The sequence below is a fragment of the Archocentrus centrarchus genome, chromosome 6 (assembly GCF_007364275.1).
Source record: "Archocentrus centrarchus isolate MPI-CPG fArcCen1 chromosome 6, fArcCen1, whole genome shotgun sequence".
NCBI classification, from domain to species: Eukaryota; Metazoa; Chordata; class Actinopteri; order Cichliformes; family Cichlidae; genus Archocentrus; species Archocentrus centrarchus.
In genome coordinates this window covers 22406614-22426460 of record NC_044351.1, presented here as the reverse complement: position 1 = coordinate 22426460, position 19847 = coordinate 22406614, and the positions used below count along the sequence as shown (strand labels likewise).

The window sequence follows — 19847 nt, the reverse complement described above, 5'->3', positions numbered from 1 at the left end:
TAATCTGTAATAAGCAGAGAGCCCCATTCTAAAGACAAGGAACAATACCCATGCTTTTTTTTTTTTTATTCTGACAATTGGTGCATCGGCAAAGTTTTATTTGATAGCAGATTGCAGTGGGGGTGAAGACTGCTGTGGGACAGTCAGTAAGAGGGTGTGCCAGAACTAGAAGGCATATACAATAAAAATGCATGCGACTCTGAGGTCCATCAACAGAAGTGAACATCTTAAAGGAGTTCCCGTTCCTTTTTCTCTGACAGAAAGCTTTGTATTAAAAAGCACAAATGATTCTCTTCAGGGAAATCAGTGCAGCCTAAAGTGTCACAGCCTTAGGAATGTCATGAAGCATCAAGTCCAGTGCAGTCAGTCCAAAGCAAATAGATGAATAGAATAATGTGAATTAGAGAAATGAATAAATACAGACACTTACATTGTTTATGTTGATAAAAAATGATTTGGGAATGCTTCAGCATCAAGCAGGTGCCTATCCAATTTTAGCATGGATTGTCTCAATGAAAAGGCTGTTACGAGCGATTGGACACGTAGCAGCCAGGCTCCACTTTGTCTCTCTTCAGTGTAACTATTTTAATAAGGATCATAGATTAACATATACCCCCTAATCACTCACAGAACAGCCTAGAACATCCTCACATGATGCGGAACCTACAGATGTACAGATGACTTTCATTCACATTTTTTTCTTTCTAATTCTATTGTTATCATAATGACATATTTTCTTTATTGGCTAAGCCATGTAAAATAAAGTGGTTTCAGGTTATATGAGTACAATTTTCAGCATTTGATATATAAAGATATAGTGATGCAATGATAATGAAATATATAGAAAACAGAAGTTATATTCCCTCTGTGTGTTTTGTAATCTAAGCCTTTTTCTGTTCAGTGTTTTCACAGCTAGTTTGACCGCTTTGATGCGACCAAATCCTTCCCTGCAAAACTATTGGACAGAACATTTAGCCAGTGCTTCAAAAAAACAAAAAAAAAAATGAAAAACAAACAGCTATTTTACTGTTTTGCTGCTCTTATCTGCTCTCTGTCTCACTGTGTGTTAGTGGATGAGCTCAGCAAAACACAAGGCTCATTATTAGTTCACCTGCTGTAGCATATCATTGCTACTCAATGTAATTTACAGAGCTACTCTGGACTAGTAGTTGTGGATGAACATATTCATTTATTTTTTGGTAATTGGGTCTTCTGATTGTAAATGAAATACAAAAGCAGAATGAAGTTACAACTGAGATGCATTTGCTTTGTAGTGTGACATCTGGTAACTAATTCAGTACGCCCACCGGTGATTTCTCATGACACCTGACATAAACCAGACTCAGCCATCACACCTCCAGAAGTTTAAATTTCCATTTAAGTGTAAATCATTTTTCGGTGGCTGCCAAGGGTGACACATTCCCTCAAACAGTGGACTTCTTTGATTAATGTTGGGTCTTGTTGTTCATTACTACTGCTTCAAATTTCACAAAGTTGCACTTGAAAATCTTTAGAAAAGATTCAACAACTTCAGTGTTTACTGACCTGTTGTTGTTACCTCTTTAATGCTTGTCCTGACAGCATCATTAAGCTTACATTTGTGAGATCTTTTGTGCATGAAGTCATGCTGAAATGACATTGAACTGGGCAAAAAAACATATATAATTTAAGAAACATGTAGTAGCCAGTTGACTGATTACTTTACTTTTTAACGCCGTGAAACTTGGAAATCATGCAAAAATGCCAACATCGCACACACAGCTCTTTCTAGGTTGATTTGAACTTTCTTCCTATTAAAGCTGAGATGTAGCATTTTAATGTTGTAATCTCAAGGCACTCCTCAAAATTGTCTTGCCTTTAGGCAGGCACAATTCTGCCACAGGAGCTTATAGTAAACTAATATAAATGGACAATTTTAATGTGGGGGCGTTGTACTGGAAAAACTAAACAAAAATTAGATTTTAAACCCATGGTAACATTAAAAAAAAAGGAATCATTATTCATACTGACACAGCTGCCACACACTAAGCTTTAGCTGGCAAAGCACAACACACGTGTGCCCTACTTATCAGACAACAGTCACTCCCAGTCTTTTGATGGCATCAGCTGAAGCAGAACAGGCAAAGGGGAAAAATGAATAGACTTGCTGCTAGCACTCACTCTCCCTCCTCTTCTTTCAAACATTACCTTTTTTTATATTTTAAAGGGAGGCTTAAAAAACCCACATCATTGACAGCGAACTGACAAACACACCCCTTTTGGATAAAGCAGGTCATAGAGCAGCAGTAAGTACGGGATCCTATCCAGTTGTGCTGAGGCCAGGCTTTTTCTGTTTTCCTCGGGAAGTAAACATGTATGTTGTACACCAACAGCAGCAACCACGTATACTCATTCCTCCCCCATCCAACTTCTACCTTCAAGTTATTACCATTCTGTGGTATCAACAAAAAATGTGACAAGTGTCAGTTACATAAACAGCACATGTCTTTCATAGGGTATCTCTCTGGGAAAGTAAACAAAAAAGATGAAACAAAGAAAAAGTTACACATGCTGCAGAAATGATCTTTGTTGCTTGCTAAAAAGCCCATAGGTAAATTTCTTCCAGTCTTATGCAGTTAACTCTCAGTCAGAAGTATTTGTCTTCCATAAAACATTAGAATAAAAAAAAAGAAACCTATATGGGTCTGCCAGAATAAAAAATTATTTAGTATACTGCATAAATTCTTAAGCCCAAACCTCAGGGGAATGTGAATTGTTCAGATTTTTAAAAAAAAGGCTGTGTGGTATTTATGCACTTAAAGTATAGTAAAGTCTAGGATTTCACAAAGAAAGAGTATTTAACACTGCACATTTCATTCAGCTACAACTTGTATGTGTGTGTGGAAGTCACAAAGCAGGTACACGTGTATATTAGTGCCACCAAAATCAAAATGAAGAGGAAATTGTTGAATTACATGGAGCCAGTGCTGTGTGTGAGAGCAGATGGCCCAATAAGACATGTCTGCTGCTCTAATGTACTGCACTGTGTTTCTCTGGACTTAATCTGTTTTCAACTCTACTTATTGGCATATCACAGGGCTTTGCCATCTCAAATCTCTCATGGGGGTTGGAGATTCCCTGGTCTCCTATGGCAGCAGATCCCATCTCGCTAATGCGGTTGCACAACCGTCAATCACTTTAATACATTTTCAGTGCTCCCGGCCAGCTGAAGCGCTCCTCTCATGAGCAGTTATGTAATAACTCTGGCGTCTCCGGTGGAGAGATAGCCACAGCAGGGTGTAGTTTTAGTATGTTTTGTTTTACATCTCACAAAGTAATTATTTCAAACACTAAGATATATTAAACAAAATGCAACTCTTCAAAATCAAAGTCTGAAAATACACATATTGAAGTTTCATCAAATTCTGGCAGTTGTGGCACCTAAATCTAATATTCTATTACACTAGTATTTCATATTCTTTGTCAAGAAAATCAAACAACAGAGAAGAACGCAGCCTCGGGTGTGCTCTGTTTTCAGCAGGAATAAAAGTCTTTATGACAGTCAGTCTTTTAGTTTTTCCACCCTTTTTATATTCCAATGCAGGGGAATATTCCTCAGAACAAAAATGTGCTGAAATATGATTGTGCAGCCTGAACACTCCAAACCAATGATTAATGGCACAAGAAACAGCACATAAACAGAAAGTGTAGTGATAATAAATTACTGTGCTGACAAACAGTGGTCGGTGCATAAGGACTATCAAACATTTGTAATGTCATTAATATGCTCAGATGCTGCAGATGCATGGGCAAAAAAGGAGACCTTCTATATTACATCTTAAAGAACACAACTTTTTACATGAAAGCCAACTATGTGCTTAACTTATATGGCAAACCTTTTGTAATGAAATAATGAGTATTGTGTGCTATAAGAAGGCACTAAAATGAATGATGTTGAAAAGTGTGCAAATGGAGCGACAAGGCCTTTTCACTGTCACTCTGTGGTGCCCTTACTCATGTTTGGCTGTCCACTGGCAACACTGAATATTAAAAGTAGGTGCTTTTGTCACAGTAATGCAAAATACATTAATAATTGCTCCTGCCAGTTGAACAAAAGGCATCTCAGCTGATAGTTTATAAAAACTGAAACATTTTCAGGAATATTTTTTTGTACTCACCACTGCTGTATGAGGCATGGGGTTAAATCCACAAAGATTGCATACAGTGTTCTTGCATTGAGTACAGGTGTTGTAATTGGGGGGATCCTTGGTTCCCACATTGAGTTTGACTTTACAGAGAGGACAGTTGGACGGACCTTCTTTAGGAGCAACCTGAAGCACTTCTTTGGATTTTTCAAGCTCTTGTAGAGGTTTCTCTACTTTGTCCTGTGCTGATGGAGTAGGCTTGGCCTGTTGAAGTGGCTCGGATGTCTGTGTTGCAGGTGGTTTACCCTTTGCAGGAGGCATCTTAGGAGAAACTGGAGGTGTAGGTTTAGGGCTGACACTGGTTGTAGTGGACATCTTCCGTGGAGTAGGTGGCGTAACTTTAGGTTCCTCCTGAACTGCTGAGGTTATCAGTGTAGATGCAGAACTTAAAATTGAGGAACCAAAACCAAACATCTTCCCGGTCACTGACTCCGCAGGCTTTGGAGTAGTAGGTTTAGTGGCACCAAAGCCAAAAAAGCCACCTGACTCCTGTTTAGTTGCTTGAGCTGGTGATGGTGTAGGCTTGGCAGGTTGGGTCGCAGATTTTGAGGGCGGTTGTGGTAGTTTGCCAGCTTCTTGTTTTGCGAGACCTGGCTTTACTTCTGGCTTTGGAGTTTGTGAAATCTGTCTTGGTGGAGGTTTTCCAACTAGCTTTGGCTGGCCAGCCACATCACGAGCTTGTCCTTGTGACTTTTCCACAGAATCCTGCTGTGCTGTGTCCATCCTTTGGACTGCAGTTGGCACTGGGGCCTCACCTTTGAGAGTTTCTTTTTTGGGTTGAGTTGTTTGAGTAACTTGTTTTTGGACATCTGGTTTCTCCTTCTGGACTAATATGGGCATGTCTTTCTGTTGAGAGCGAGGAGGTGTAGAAACCTTGCTTGGCATGGGCTGTGGTTTCACTACAGTAGGTTCAGTGGCTTTAGATACTCCTAGGGCTCTCTGCATCTGGCAGTTTAAACAAAGCCATTCCTTTGCCTGAAACAAGTGCAATAGAAAGCATAAATCACTGTCAAATAAATAAAAAAAAACACTGACAGTGTTCTGAAACAGATGAATATGCAATGATTTTAAAGACAAAATAATTGATTTCAACAGTGCAAAGAATATTCAATCACATCGAGATTCCTAATGTAACATGTATTTATTCAAAATCATGCTCATTGTAAAATATGTGCTTATCCATGCTTGAAACTGTAATTTCTCAATTAGTTTTAGCAAAGTTCTTATTTTAATTTTAATACAATTTTATTTAGGCAATTTTATTTATTTATTTAGGCAGAATCAGCTTTTTTAAAAAGGCATTTTTATCACAAACCCCTATATTTTCTTATTATTTATAAGTACAATTTACTAGAGGTAAATGGCCATTAATTTGGATTTACATCAACATCTCTTATGTATTTTAGATAGCTGTTATGGCTGGATTGTTAAATAAACAAAGTAATATTGTGGGTCTACCAGACAGTAAAATGAAAGTTTTATACCTCTGATTCATCTGGTACTGGATTAAAGCCACACTGACTGCAGACAGTTGTCTTGCATTCCGTGCAAGTGTTGTAATTAGGAGGATCTGTGGAGTCCACGGTGAGTTTCACCTTACAAAGTGGACAGATGGACTGATCTGCTTTTGAAGCACCTTGGGTGTCTGTTGGCACCTTGGGAAGCTCTGATGGAGCTCCGTCCACTTTGGCGTGTACTTTTGAAGGAGTTTTATCCTGCTGTGGTTTCTCTGGTTTCTTCTCCTCCGTTTTCTGAACAGTAGGTGGTTTGGTGTCCTTTGCAGGTAACGTTTTAGGAGAAGCTGGTGGTGTAGTTTTAGGAGTGACACTGGTTGTAGTGGACATTTTACGTGGCGTTGGTGGTGTAGTTTTAGGTTCATCTTGGACAGCTGATGTTATCAAGTTGGATGCAGAGCTTAAGAAAGATGATCCAAAGCCAAACATCTTTCCTGTCACTGACTCAGCAGATTTTGCAGCAGCAGGCTGTGTTTTAGGACTGCCCAAACCAAAAAAGCCTCCTGATTCCTGTTTTGCAGGCTGAACTGGTGGTGGAGCAGATTTAGCCGGAGGGGTAGCAGTTTTTGGAGGCTGTTTTGCGGGTGCCTTTATTGCTTCTTGATCAGGTGGAAGAGTAGACTTAGTTAAAGAAGTTGTAGTTTTTGGAGGCTGTTGTAGGGATGTCTTTTCGGCCTTTGAATCAGGTGGAGCAGCAGGCTTAGCAGTAGTCTGAACTTTTGGAGTTTGTTGCTGGGGTGTACCTGGTTGTCCCTTGGGAGTCTCTGCAGAAGGCTTTTGTGAAACATCAGTCTTGGTGATAGTGGATGAAATAGTTTTGTCAGGCACTGAAGCAGCTGTAGGAGTAACTTTCTTAGTTGGCTCAATATTGACTGAGGAGACAGTTTCTTTGGCTGCAGGGATGCTAGTAAGGTCACCTTGGGGTACATCTGGCTTAGGAACATCTTTCTGAGAAGCTTCATCTTCCTTCTGTGTGCTGGCAGGGACCTCGTTGCTCGGTGAAGGTTGTGGTTTTATCATGGGTAGGCCTGGAGGTTCAGAGGCCCCAAGTGCTCTCTGCATCTGGCAGTTGAGACATAGCCATTCCTTCACCTGGAAAACAAACACATAGCATGGACACAGGATAGAGGAAAATCAATTAAACATTCTTATAGAAGTTTCTAATTATATAATAATAGAATTGTGATTAAATACACATTGTATATTGAGAACACATTAAATTACCTCTGTTACGTTTGGCATAGGACTAAATCCACACTTGTTACAGACGGTGGTCTTGCATTCAGTGCAGGTGTTGTAGTTTGGAAGATTTTTCGAGTCCATGTTCAGTTCCACTTTACAGAGTGGACAAGTAGAGTGAGCCACTTTGGGGGCAGTTTGGGAAGCTTCTGGTTTTGCAGACTCTAATGGGGTTTTATCCATTAATGTCTGCTCTGCTGAAGGACCCCTGGCCAGCTGAGGCTGCTTCGGGATCTTTTCCAGATGTTGTTCCTGAGCAACAACTTGGTGTGATTTTTTGTTTAGGTCTTGTTGTGGCTGTATTTCATCAGAGGTTGTGATCAATTGATCAGCTGCTTTCTGGGCTGTTTCAGCTTGAGCCTTTTCTGAATTCTCTTCAGGTGGAAGATCACTTTTCTCCTTAAGTGAAGTTTCAGCATTAGTGGTGACAGGTTGACCTTGGGAAGGCAGTTGTCTCTCTTCACTTTGAGATGCAGTGAAGGCTTGAACATCCTTGGCAGGCAGTGAACTAACTTTCTCCTCTTCTGCTTTGGCTGAAACAGTAGCTGGGGTGTCGTTTGCAGGTGGAACAGTCTTTGGAGTTTGTACAATATCCGTTTTCTTTGGTAGTGCCTCTGGCCTTGGACTTTCCTTTTGATTTTTCTCTAGAACTTCTGCTTTTTGTGTGGGAATAACATCTTTCTTTTGAGTCTCAGAGGCATCTTTTTGAGCATCAGCAGGTGTGGACACTTTGCTGGGTGATGCCTGAAGTTTCATTGGTGGGGGCTGTACTGATTTAGTTACTGTGAGGGCTCTTTGCATCTGACAAGTCAGACATAACCACTCTTTCATCTGCAAGGAAAACCATATTATTTTAAGTATCTCTTTAACAACTCATTTTTAAAATAAAATAAAAGCATAAGGCACCACAATTAAGAAAACATAACACATATATTACACATGATTAATAAATACATTTCAGGTTAACTTACCTCTGTTTCATTTGGTGTTGGGTTAAATCCACACTGGTTACAGACATTTTTCTTGCATTCAGTACAGACATTGTAGTTAGGCAGCTCGTTAGACCCCATGTTGAGCCCAACCTTACAGAGTGGACAGGTGGGCTGGCCTGGTTTGACTGTGGTTTCACCTGTTTTAGGGGGTTCTGATGGAGCTTTGTCCACTTTGGCTGAGACCAGTGGAGGTGTCTGGGTCTGCTGGAGCTCTTCAGGCTTCTTTTTCTCCTGAGTAGCAGGGGATTTGATCTCTTTTGCAGGGGACATTTTAGGAGAAACTGGTGGAGTCTTAGGCTGGTCCTGAACAGCTGAGGTAATCAAAGTGGATGCAGAACTGAAAATGGAGGTACCAAAGCCAAACACTTTTCCAGTCACTGACTCTGCCTGCTTTTCAGCATTGGGCTGAGGTTTACCACTGCCAAATCCAAAAAAGCCTCCAGACTCTTTCTGAGATGCTGCAGTGGCATTACTCTGCTTACGTTCAGGCTGTCTGATTTGGTCTGGTGATTTGTTAGGACCTGATGTTTTCTGGGGCTTCTGTGGAATTTTCTGAGAAGAAACTGGGCTGGACTGTTTGCGAACCTCTGGCTTGACATTAGTCTCAGATGTAGCAGGCTGTGCTGCTGCAGATAGTTTCCTCTGAGGTGACTGCTGTGATGATGCCATCTTTTCAGGTTCAGCTGGGCTGGTAACATCTTTCTTTTCGGGTTTTGCAGGTGCCTGAGAGATTACAGAAGTTACCGATGGCGGCTGTGCTGCTCCTAAAGCCCGCTGCATCTGGCAGGTGAGACACAACCACTCCTTTGCCTGAAAACACACACACACACATATTATTAATATTATTATTTTTATTTAATATTCCTAAAAATTACAAAGTAAAAAATGTAGGTCAACAAGAGACATTTATAAAAGTAAATGTGGCATTGACACTGTGTCATTATGAAATCTAAAAAATGTAATGAATAACATGTTTTGTTTCCTTCATAGTCTTACCCCTGTTTCATTTGGCATAGGGTTAAATCCACACTGGTTACACACAGTGTTTTTGCATTCAGTGCAGGTATTGTAGTTGGGCAGATCCTTGGAACCAGTGTTGAGTTTGAGCTTACAGAGAGGGCAGGTAGATTGATCTGGTCTAGCAGCTGCTTGGAGAGCTGCTGCAGCCTTTGGATTTTCTGATGGCACCTGTCTTGATGGAGGTGTCTTGATCTGCTGGGATGGCTCAGTTAAAGTCTGCTGCTCCAGCCTCTGGGAAACAGGGGACTTAGTCTCCTCTGCTTTTGACTGTATTGGACCCTTTACCTGCTGTGGTTGCCCAGATTCCTTCTCCTGCTCTATTTTTTTCACAGTGGGAGATTTAGGTTCCTTTGCAGGAGACATCTTGGGAGAAACTGGTGGAGTAGTTTTTGGCTGGTCTCGAACAGCTGAGGTTATCAAAGTAGATGCAGAACTGAATATTGAAGAACTAATGCCTAACATCTTTCCACTCACGGACTCTGCAGACTTTGCAGCTTCAGGTTGAGGTTTAGGACCAGCAAAACCAAAAAAGCCTCCTGACTCTTGCTGTGTTGCTGCTGTGGCATTACTTAGCTTACGTCCAGGTTGGGGTGCCTTATCTGGTGGTTTTTCTGGACCTGTTTTCACTTTTTCTTGTAGTGTTTTATGGTCAGGTGTTGGGCTAGCCTGTTTTAGTGATGGTGTTGATTGTTTTCTTTGTGGGGAGACTGCTTCTGATGTCTCCTTTTGTACAGGAGGGCCTGGACTGTCCTTGGTTTGAGGAGTAGTCAGTTTGGAAGATTCCTTCAACTGGACAGCAGCAGGTAAAGGAGCTTTATTGGGTGATAGTTGTGACTTCAGTGTGGGAGATCCAGGAAGCTCAGAAGCTCCAACTGCTCTTTTCATCTGACAGTTAAGACACAGCCACTCTTTTACCTAAAATACAGTAGACACTTGATTACGTGTTGCTTTAGAATTGCAAATTATGCAAATTCACAACAACATCAAAACAAATTGCACAGTACTCTACTTAAATATAGTTTTATACCACAGATGACATATCAACAAAGGAATTACTTGGGGAAAAAAAGCATGGAGGTGTTTGACTGTTTTGGCACTAAAGGTAATGTAGAACGCATATATTTTATGTGTCACAGAGAATCTTGTAATCCTGTACTTACCTCTCCTGTTGGCATGGGATTAAATCCACATTGGTTGCAGACAGTGTTCTTGCACTCAGTGCAGGTGTTATAGTTAGGTGGGTCCTTGGAGCCCATGTTAAGCTCAGCCTTACACAGTGGACAGGCTGTCTGGCCTGCATTGGGAACCATTTCAGAGACTTTTGCTACCTTTGATAGCTGTGGGGGAGCTTTGTCATCTTTGCTCTGATGGGATTCATCTGGTTTCTTCTCTGGAACTGGCTTCTGAGGAAGAGTTCTGGGCTCTCTTGCTGGTGACATTTTGGGAGAAACTGTTGGTGTACTTTTTGGAGAACTCTTGGGAACAGCAGACATCTTTGGAGAGACTTGTGCGGGTGCAGACATTTTTCGAGAGCTTGGTGGCGTTGTCCGTGATTCTTCTTGAACAGCAGATGATATCAAAGTGGATGCTGAGCTGAAAATGGAAGAACCAAAACCAAACATCTTTCCACTGATGGATTCTGTTGTTTTTGAAGCATCAGTCACCATTTTAGGACCACTCAATCCTATTGAGTTTCCAGACTCTTCCTGTTTTTTTGGGGTGACCTTACTCTGTCTTTGTCCAGGTTGACTCACGCGGTCAGTTGGTTTCTCAGGGCCCGATGGAACTGGAATATCAAGAGGCTTTTTCTCACCAGGAGTTGGACTAGGTCGTCTTTCACTTTCTGGTCCTTTAGCATCCTTAGATGAAGGTGGACCTGCTGTGGATCGTGTCTTCTGAGGAGAGCCTAGTGTGGCTCTCTCCTTTTGAAGTGTATCAGGCACTGGAGTCTCCACCTTAGAAGATGCATCTGATTTTATTTGTTCCTTTTTAGTTTCCACTTGATTAGTAACTGCTGTTTTCTGACGTAAAGCAGATGGAGAAACTTTTGCATCTCTATGAAGCTGTTTCACAGGAGGTCCTGTGGGTTCAGATGTGCTAAGAGCTCTCTGCATCTGACAGTTGAGGCATAACCATTCTTTTACCTGCAAAAACAAAATATATTTTATTGAAATCTGAAGCATTTAAAACTGTAATGTTGTAATACTGTTCAATTATTTGTCCTCCATTAATATGTATTTTATTATATTTACAGTAAAATGGGAAATTATGTTATCTTTGCTTCTCTTACCTCTGACACATTTGGCATTGGATTGAATCCACATTGGTTACAGACAGTGTTCTTGCATTCAGTGCATTTGTTGTAGTTGGGAGGTTCCTTTGAACCAAAGTTGAGTTCAATTTTACAGAGTGGACAGGCAGATTGGCCCACCTTGGGAACAGCTGGTGAAGCTGGCTCTTTCTCTACTTTGGCTTGTAGCAAAGGAGAGGTTTTGGCTTGCTGAACTTGCTCTTGCTTCTTATCCTGCTCATGTTTCTGAACAAAAGGTGATTCACTAGGCTTTGAGGCAGGAATCTTGGGAGAAACTGGTGGTGTCCTTTTGGATTCATCTTGAACAGCTGAGTTTATTAAAGTGGATGCAGAACTGAAGATAGAGGTTCCAATGCCAAACATTTTTCCACCCAGTGATTCAGTCTGATTTTTCTGTTCTGGTGGTTTCTGAGGACCTGTCTTTTGGCTTTGCTGTGGCTTTGCTGGCTGCTCTGCTGATTTTTGCATCTGACAGTTGAGACATAACCACACCTTCCCCTATATTAAAGCAAGCAGAAATTAAGAATGTTTTACTGTTAAAAGATTTTAATCAGGTAGTTGATAAACATTTATGTATATAATGTGTATTAGTGTTTGTTCAAATAACTTTTTGTAATCTGCATTTCTTCTTACCTCCTTAACATTTGGCATAGGATTAAATCCACATTTGTTGCAGACAGTGTTTCTGCACTCGGTACAGGTGTTGTAGTTGGGGGGGTCTTTAGAGCCCACATTGAGTTCCAATTCACAAATAGGACAAGTAGACTGGCCTGCCTTGGAAACAACAGGCACAGCAGATAATATCTTGGGTGGAGGTTTGTCTGCTTTTGGCTGTACTGATGGTGAACCTTTGTCTTTTTGTGATTGCTCTGATGTTTTCTCCTGTCCCAGTTTCTTGACAGTGGGAGATTTGGAGTCTCTTGCAGAAGACATCTTGGGAGAAACCGGTGGTGTCTTTTTGGATTCATCTTGCACAGCTGAGTTTATTAAAGTGGATGCAGAGCTGAAGATTGAGGAACCAAAACCAAACATTTTTCCACCCAGTGATTCAGGGGGCTTTGCAGAATCAGGTTGAGCTGGGGGACTGCCAAAGAACCCTCCAGATTCCCCTTGTGTTGAAGTAATACTACCCTTTTTGATTCCTGCTTGATTCATCTGGTCTGGTGGTTTCTGAGGACCCGTCTTCTGGCTTTGCTGTGCATTTTTTTGACCAAAAGCTGGGCTGGCCTGCTTCTGACTTTCAGATCCTTTTAAATCTTCAGTCTTTGCCAGCTGCTCTCCTGGTTTTTGTGGTTTCCTCTGAGGTGAGTTTGATGGAGAGGTTTCCTTTAATTTAGATTCAGTAGATGTCACATCGTCTTTCTTTTGAAGTTTATCCACTGGGGGGGTTTCCTTTTTTAGGGCAGTGTCAGGTGCAGTGACTTTACTCGGTGAGGCCTGTAGTTTCATCATGGGGGTTCCTGGAGGTTCAGATACTCCTAGTGCTCTCTGCATCTGACAGTTGAGACATAACCACTCTTTCACCTACATTAGAGCAAAAGTATTTAAAATCTTGATCAGTACTGTTACAGTATTGTGGAATGTATTTTAAAGAGACAATGATGAATAAACTATAATGTCACGATCACTGCTCACATAATTTTTTTATAATCTATATAACTCTTCATAACTTACCTCCTTAACATTTGGCATAGGATTAAATCCACATTGGTTGCAGACAGTGTTTTTGCACTCAGTACAAGTGCTGTAGTTGGGAGGATCTTTAGAGCCCACATTAAGTTCCAATTTACAGAGGGGGCAGGTAGACCGTCCTGCCTTGGAAACAACTGGTGAAGCTGATGTTTTCTTTGGTGGCTCTGACAATGGTCTGTCTGCTTTTGGCTGTACTGATGGTGGTCCCTTGGCTTTCTCTGGCTCTTCTGTTTTTATCTCTTCTTGCAGTTTCTTGACTGGAAGAGGAGATTTAGGAGTGGGAGATTTAGAATCCTTTGCAGCAGACATCTTGGGAGAAACTGGTGGAGTACTTTTGGGTTCATCTTGAACAGCTGAGGTAATCAAAGTAGATGCAGAGCTGAAAATGGAGGAACCAAAACCAAACATTTTCCCAGTCACTGACTCTACAGGCTTTGCAGCATCAGGCTGAGCTTTAGGACCGCCAAAACCAAAGAAGCCTCCTGACTCTTGCTGTGCAGCTTTAGGGATATTTTCCTGCTTTTCTGCAGTTTGACTCATCTGCTGTGGTTCCGTCTTCGGTATTGTCTGACCAGGAGTTGGGCTGACTGCCTTTTGACTGTCTGGTTCTTTAGCCTTTGCTGGTTGTGCTGCTGATGTTGATACTTTTCTCTGGGGAGAGCCTGGTGCATTAGTCTTCTGTGGTGCAGGCGGTACTGGAGAAGTCTTTTTAAAAGCTTTGCCCAAAGATGTGTCAATTTGAGGTTCAATTCCTCCAGCAGCTCGTTTCACCTGGCAGTTTAGACATAGCCACTCCTTTCCCTTAAAAAAGACAACATAAAAATACATTTTACATGCAAGGAAATTTGGTCGATTATTTCTTTGTTGTAACAATGCTTCTTGGCAATAAATCTTATACTGTTGGAAAGCATGTTTATTTCCCCTTAAATGGTACCACATTTGTAAGGAAAATGCATTTTGTGGGTTAAGCAGCAGATCTGAGTATGTGGGTTGCGACCATGAAAAACTTGCCAAATCCTCTCTGCCAATGCCAAACAGCATCTTCTGCTACTGACTCTTGTTTGGTATTATTTGTTGAATTGGATGATTGCTGGATGTGTTTATGTGATGGGTATTTTAAAAATAGCTTTAAAAGTAAATGTTTTTGTCCAAAATCCAGGGACAGGATCTTTACACAATATGAACATGGACAACCAATAATACCTTTCAAGTATTATGGAGCAATTTTGTTTGGGGTTGGTGTCTGTTATACAACCATATAGGAGTGGTAACATTATTGCAAGAAATAAAATGCCACTCCTTTTAACTTATAAAGAGCTGTAGGTCTAATGGAAAAGACTACTACTTGTAAGCGAGTAAGCCTTCCCCTCCTCCGCATGGTCAAAGGATCTGACAAATAGCATTCTCACTGTGTCTCTAAAAACAATCTTACTTTCTTTGGTAACTTATATGTTCATAAGAATTTTGTGAAAAATATATCCCTCAGTCATAATATCATAATTTCCTTTTAAAATTCTAAAATTATAAAGATATACATTTTATTTTAATTTTCTTAAGTTAATTCAATAAACTGCACCTCTTACCTCGTTAACATTTGGCATGGGGTTAAAACCACATTGATTGCAGACAATGCTTTTGCATTCAGTGCAGGTGTTGTAATTCGGCGGCTCCTTCGAGCTGATGTTGAGCCCCATATTACAGAGAGGACAGGTGGACTGGCCTGCTGTAGCTGCACTGTGGGAAGTTGCTGCTGTCTTTGGAGTCACTGGCAGAGATTTTTCTACTTTTGACTGTCCAGCTTGATGAACCTTTGCTTGTTGAGGCTGATCTTGTTTCTTGTCTTGCTCTGACTTTTGGACAGAAGGTTGCTTGGTCTCCTTTGTAGATTGCATTTTAGGAGAAACCGGTGGTGTGGTTTTTGCCTCATCTTGGACCGCTGAAGCTATCAAATTAGATGCAGAACTAAAAATGGACGAACCGAAACCAAACATCTTTCCAGTCACTGATTCTTCTGTCTTTGCAGTTTCAGTTTTAGTAACGCCAAAGCTGAATAAACCTCCTGACTGCTGCTGGGGTGCTGGGGTGGCACTGCTTTGCTTGCGTTCAGTTTGATGAGTTTGGTGTGGTTTAGGAGACCCTGCTCTCTGGGGCTCAGGTGTCATTTTCTGAACAGGTGCTGGACTGGCTTTTTTTTTACCCTCCGGTCCTTTAGCAGCTTCTCCTGTTTCTGGCACTTTTGTTGATTTAGACTGAACTTTCTGAGGTGAACCTGGTGCTGCCATTTCTTTTTTGACAGGCTCGGCAGGTGATGGTGTCTGTTTTTGAGGACCAGAAATTTTGTTGGGTGTAGGGTTTTTCATGGGAGGTCCTGGTGGTTCAGAAGATCCTTGAGCTCTCTGTATTTGGCAGGTAAGACAAAGCCACTCACGTGCCTATACAAAAACAAAGACAAATACTTTTTTTTTTGTACAAACAGAAAGATGATGCACATAATGCAAAAAGGTACAAGAAAAACATAGTTGTACAGTCCCCCAAATTGTTTAAGGGACATCACAAATGGCCTTTGTACAAACAAGTAATTCACTGATGATACCAGACTAATTTAGTGTTATACCTGTGTTAATTTAATATTAATTAAAGATATTCTGAGAACAGTTTTCAAATTATATGACATAAAATTTACAATATCTGTAATAAATTTAAATCATATATGCAGTAAAGCTTTGTGTTGTAAGAACTTTGGGGCAACCAAGTAGGTTGTCCACTCCTAGTACAGCAAGGCAAGGGTTCAGTGTACTACTTTTGTATAAAGATTCCCATTCATTACTTTTGTGTGTGAATAAAAAAAAAACCCACTGTAAAGCACTGTTTGTAGTGCTAGATTTTGCATCACAAAAAATGTGATTGTTATTAAATATTTTTTAAAAATTATATAATTCAAAAAAGTAAACTTTATTTATCTATATTCATTACACATAAAATGAAATATTTCAAGCCTTTTTTGCTTTAATTTTGAGATAAAAGCCAGTAATTTGGATTATTGCTTCTATCTCAGGAAAATCAGAAATGCCATATTTCAAATTATTAAAATATTTCCTAATATCAATCAAATAAAAAAGGCTTTACAATACCAAAATGTTCAATTCCTGAAAAGCATGTTCATTTATACACTCAGTACTCGGCTGGAGCTCCTTCACAACGAATTACTTCAGCTCGTCTTTATTTTTGGGTCGGGTGTTTCTCATCTTCCTCTTGACAGTACCCCATACATTCTGTAAGAGGTTCAGGTCAGGAAGGGTGGCTTGCCAATCAAGCACAGTGACAAGATGGTCAGCAAATTACTGAGTAGTAGTTTTGACACTGTGAGCAGGTCCTAAGTCCTAATGGAAAAGGAAATCTTTTTCTCCTTAGCCCAGATAACATGTTTCTGACACTGTCTCTGGTTCAGGATTGGCTTGATATTAGGAATGTGACAGTAGTAGCTCCTTTCCTGAAAATATTTGTGTGTGGTGCTTCTTGATGTAGAGTACTGTGCAAAAGTCTTGAACCACCCCCCATTTCTTTATATTGTTGCTTCCAAGAAGCCAGACTTTCCTGTAATTTTTAAAGTGGTCTTGAGCAATAGTTCTCCAGACTTTCTGAAGATTTTGGGCTGCTTTTTCACTCATTTTCAGTCCAGTCCATGTACCTGACTATTTTCCGGGGAAGATTTTGTTTGTTTGTTTTTGAAGCGACTTAACACTGAATCATTCAAGCATAAAAAAGGCACCTAACTCAAGGGATGAACCAGTGTTCTGTCTGCACATAACAAACAACCTAGCAGAGAACCTATTTTAAATTGTATCTTTAGGCACTTTGTTCTAGCAGCCTGTTGCAAAAACACATAAGTTGTTCACATTTCTTTAGCTGAATCTAGGGGAAAAAAGCCAAAGATAGCGCAGCTTTACAAGCATAAAATTGTATTTTGCACCACAGAGTGATTCCCAAAGAGCTATTTGATGAAAACTCAGCATTTTGTACAGTGGTTACTTAAAAAATTTGAGGAAACGTGAGATGTAAAGGACAAAGGAAGAAGTGCCAGGGCCTAAAAATCTTTCTAAAGCATATGAATGAACAGCATCTGAAAGTCATGTTCTTAAGAAATAGGAAAAACCCAGCAAAGATCTGACACAGTTCCTTCAGTTGATCCATCTCCTGTTCACTGAAGCATCATCAGATAGTCTAAGTGCAAGAGTGGTGGCCAAGAAGTCATTCTTAAGGCACCAGATCTTATGGAGATTTGAAATTTTTGGTCCAAATTATTATTAATATGCACAGAGGAGGTCAGGAGAGAAATACAAAAATGGGTGACTAAAGCCAACTGTAAAACATGGTGGTGACACTGTCATGGTTTGGGGCTGCATTTCAGCCAGTAGTGTTGAGGAACCTGTCAAAATGTTTGGAATTATGAACGCAGAAAAGGACCATCAGATTTTGATCCACCATGCAACACCATCTGGAAAGTGTCTGATTGACAAACTTCTTAATTTTTCAGCATGACAATGATCCCAAACACACTGCCAATTCGGTAAAAAAATATGCCTGGATAGAAAAACACACAATGGAACACAAGTTATTGATTGGTCTCCCCAAAGCCTGAACCTCAAATTATACCAAATATTGACTTTCAACCTCATTAGAATTGTACAAACTCTGTTTTTGCTTTAAATATTGTATTTCCATATATGTTTGCACGTTTCAATAAATGACAGCACTAATTTCCCATCTTCCTACCAAAACATAACGAAATGAGAGGCAGCTCAAGATCTGTGCACAACATTGTACTAACACGTCAGCCCAGTCCTTGTGAAGCTCTTCCAAGTTCTTGAATTGACTTTTCTTAACGGTTTACTCAAGGCTGCAGGCATCCCTGTTGCTTGTGCACCTTTTCCTACCACACTTTTTCCTTCCAGTCAACTTTCCATTAATATTCTATAATACAGCACTCTGCAAACAGGCAGCCATTCCAGCAATGACCTTCTGTGGCTTACCCTCATTGCGGAGGGTGTCGATGATCATCATCTGAACAATAGTCAAGCCAGAAGTCTTCCCACAATTGTGGTTGCATGTACTGAATTAGACCAAGGGACAGTATTTATATTGTTTGAATAGTAATTTACTCAAACTCAAACTGAAATATTCTGATAACATGAGACCCTGGATTTCTGACTTTCATGAGCTGTAAGCTATGATTAAAATGCAAACAAAAAAAGGCTTGAAATATTTAAATTGATATTAAAGTTTACCCTTTCGAATTAAATTACAAAAAAGAAGAGAACTTTTTCAGGATATTCTGAAATTTTAAGATGCACTAAAGGGAGGAGATCAACAACCATTTGAGTTCTGACCATTTACCTTCATCATCTCAGGAGATCAGTTAAAACTGCACAATTTGAATATTTTTAATTGCATATGTATTTAATCCGTACTGTATACCAAAAGTATTCAAAGTGAACTGCTGAGAATTAGTTGCATCAAATAAATGGGCATTTACACTGAACAGAGCAAAGTTATAAGAAAGTATAAAATAAATTATACAAAGCCAACATTAAGCCACTACTTACATCAGAGTCTGGAGGGCTGAAGCCACACAAGCTGCACACATCCATTTTACATTGCGTACAGATTTTATGGTTAGCTGGCTCCTTTCTAAGTTCTGTTGTTTTACACACTGGGCAGAGAGACTTCACTACTGCTGCTGGCTGAGATCTTGCTTTGGTTGTTCCAGGTGATGAAGACCCTGCTTGTGTCATGTCAGATGCACCAGGTCCCTTACTGCCTTGTTGATGAGGACCATGCTTATCAGGGGGCTGCTGTTGGGATGTGGTCCTGATTCCTTTCTGCTCTTGTCCTACCTTAGACGGGTCATCCTTTTGCTGTCCCATTTTTGGTGATCCCTGCTGTTGTTTTCCAACCTCAGGCTCAACCTTTGTTGATCTTTGTACCCCAGTCTTTGCAGGTTCTTGTTTCTGTGCACCAGTCTGAGCAGGGCTTTTTTGTTGCATCCTCATTTGCTGTTGATCTCCAGGTTTAGGTGAACTTTGCTGTATAGGCTGATTTTTGAGGGGTTCTCCTTTATGCTGGACTTCAGGCTGTGTACCTGTCTTTGAAGCTGTTTGTTGCCCAGCAGGTTTGTTTGAGGGGCCTGTTTTTCCATTCCCATGCAGCTGCGGTGAACCTTGCTTGGGAAGTTGTTGGGTCTTTTGCATAGGGGGGGTCTGGCCTGGTTTATGGGGATGCGGCTGCTGCTGCTGGTCTTTTCCAGAGCCTGCTACTGGCTTCTGCTGTCCAGATTGCTTCTGTCCCTGCTGAGGAGGTGATTTTTTATCCCCCTCACTATCATCTCCAAACAAACCAAACTTATTTACAGCCGAAGACACAGCATTGAGGGGGTTTGCCCCACTAAGGAATTTGGAGGAGAACATAGTTGGGTCTCCCTCGTCCTCCCCCTCTTCCTCCTTGCAGGAGCTGGAATCTACAGGACTGTCAGAGTCAGAGCAGGAACTGTCTCCACTTTGTTCCGGCTCTCCCACAGACGCCTGAGGGGGGGCTGGACCTGTGGAGAGGGCATCTACAGCCCCACTGCTGCCGCTACTGCTACTGCCGCTGCTCCCTGGGCTCTCCTCTGGCTCAGCATCTACATCAGATTTCCTAGATACGTGACAGTCAAAGAGAGGATGTGTGAGGTGAAAAAGACAAGAGTGAGGGATAATGAAAGAGAGTATAAAAATTTGTGAACCACATATGCATACTATGTTTGAGCCAATGCAATGCTCGATAAACAAAATAAAAACAAAATACTAATATATATAATGAATGCAGTAAAAAGGGATAACATAATTTCACCCATCCATTG

At 40.7% G+C, this 19847-nt stretch overlaps 1 protein-coding gene across 1 annotated transcript in view; it reads right to left on the bottom strand.

The window, feature by feature from the left end:
- pclob (piccolo presynaptic cytomatrix protein b) overlaps nt 1-19416 on the bottom strand; it is a 58151-nt gene extending 38735 nt beyond the window's left edge. The window contains exons 1-12 of the mRNA XM_030731080.1: nt 18556-19416; nt 14536-15348; nt 12935-13753; nt 11894-12784; nt 11240-11758; nt 10452-11093; nt 10110-10421; nt 8926-9864; nt 7909-8739; nt 6923-7768; nt 5669-6790; nt 4158-5159 (exon numbers count right to left, since the gene is read on the bottom strand). Of these exons, the coding sequence (XP_030586940.1) occupies nt 4158-5159; nt 5669-6790; nt 6923-7768; nt 7909-8739; nt 8926-9864; nt 10110-10421; nt 10452-11093; nt 11240-11758; nt 11894-12784; nt 12935-13753; nt 14536-15348; nt 18556-19416 (9597 nt within the window). The remainder of the gene's footprint in view (nt 1-4157; nt 5160-5668; nt 6791-6922; nt 7769-7908; nt 8740-8925; nt 9865-10109; nt 10422-10451; nt 11094-11239; nt 11759-11893; nt 12785-12934; nt 13754-14535; nt 15349-18555) is intronic.
- Nucleotides 19417-19847: the final 431 nt, after the last annotated feature.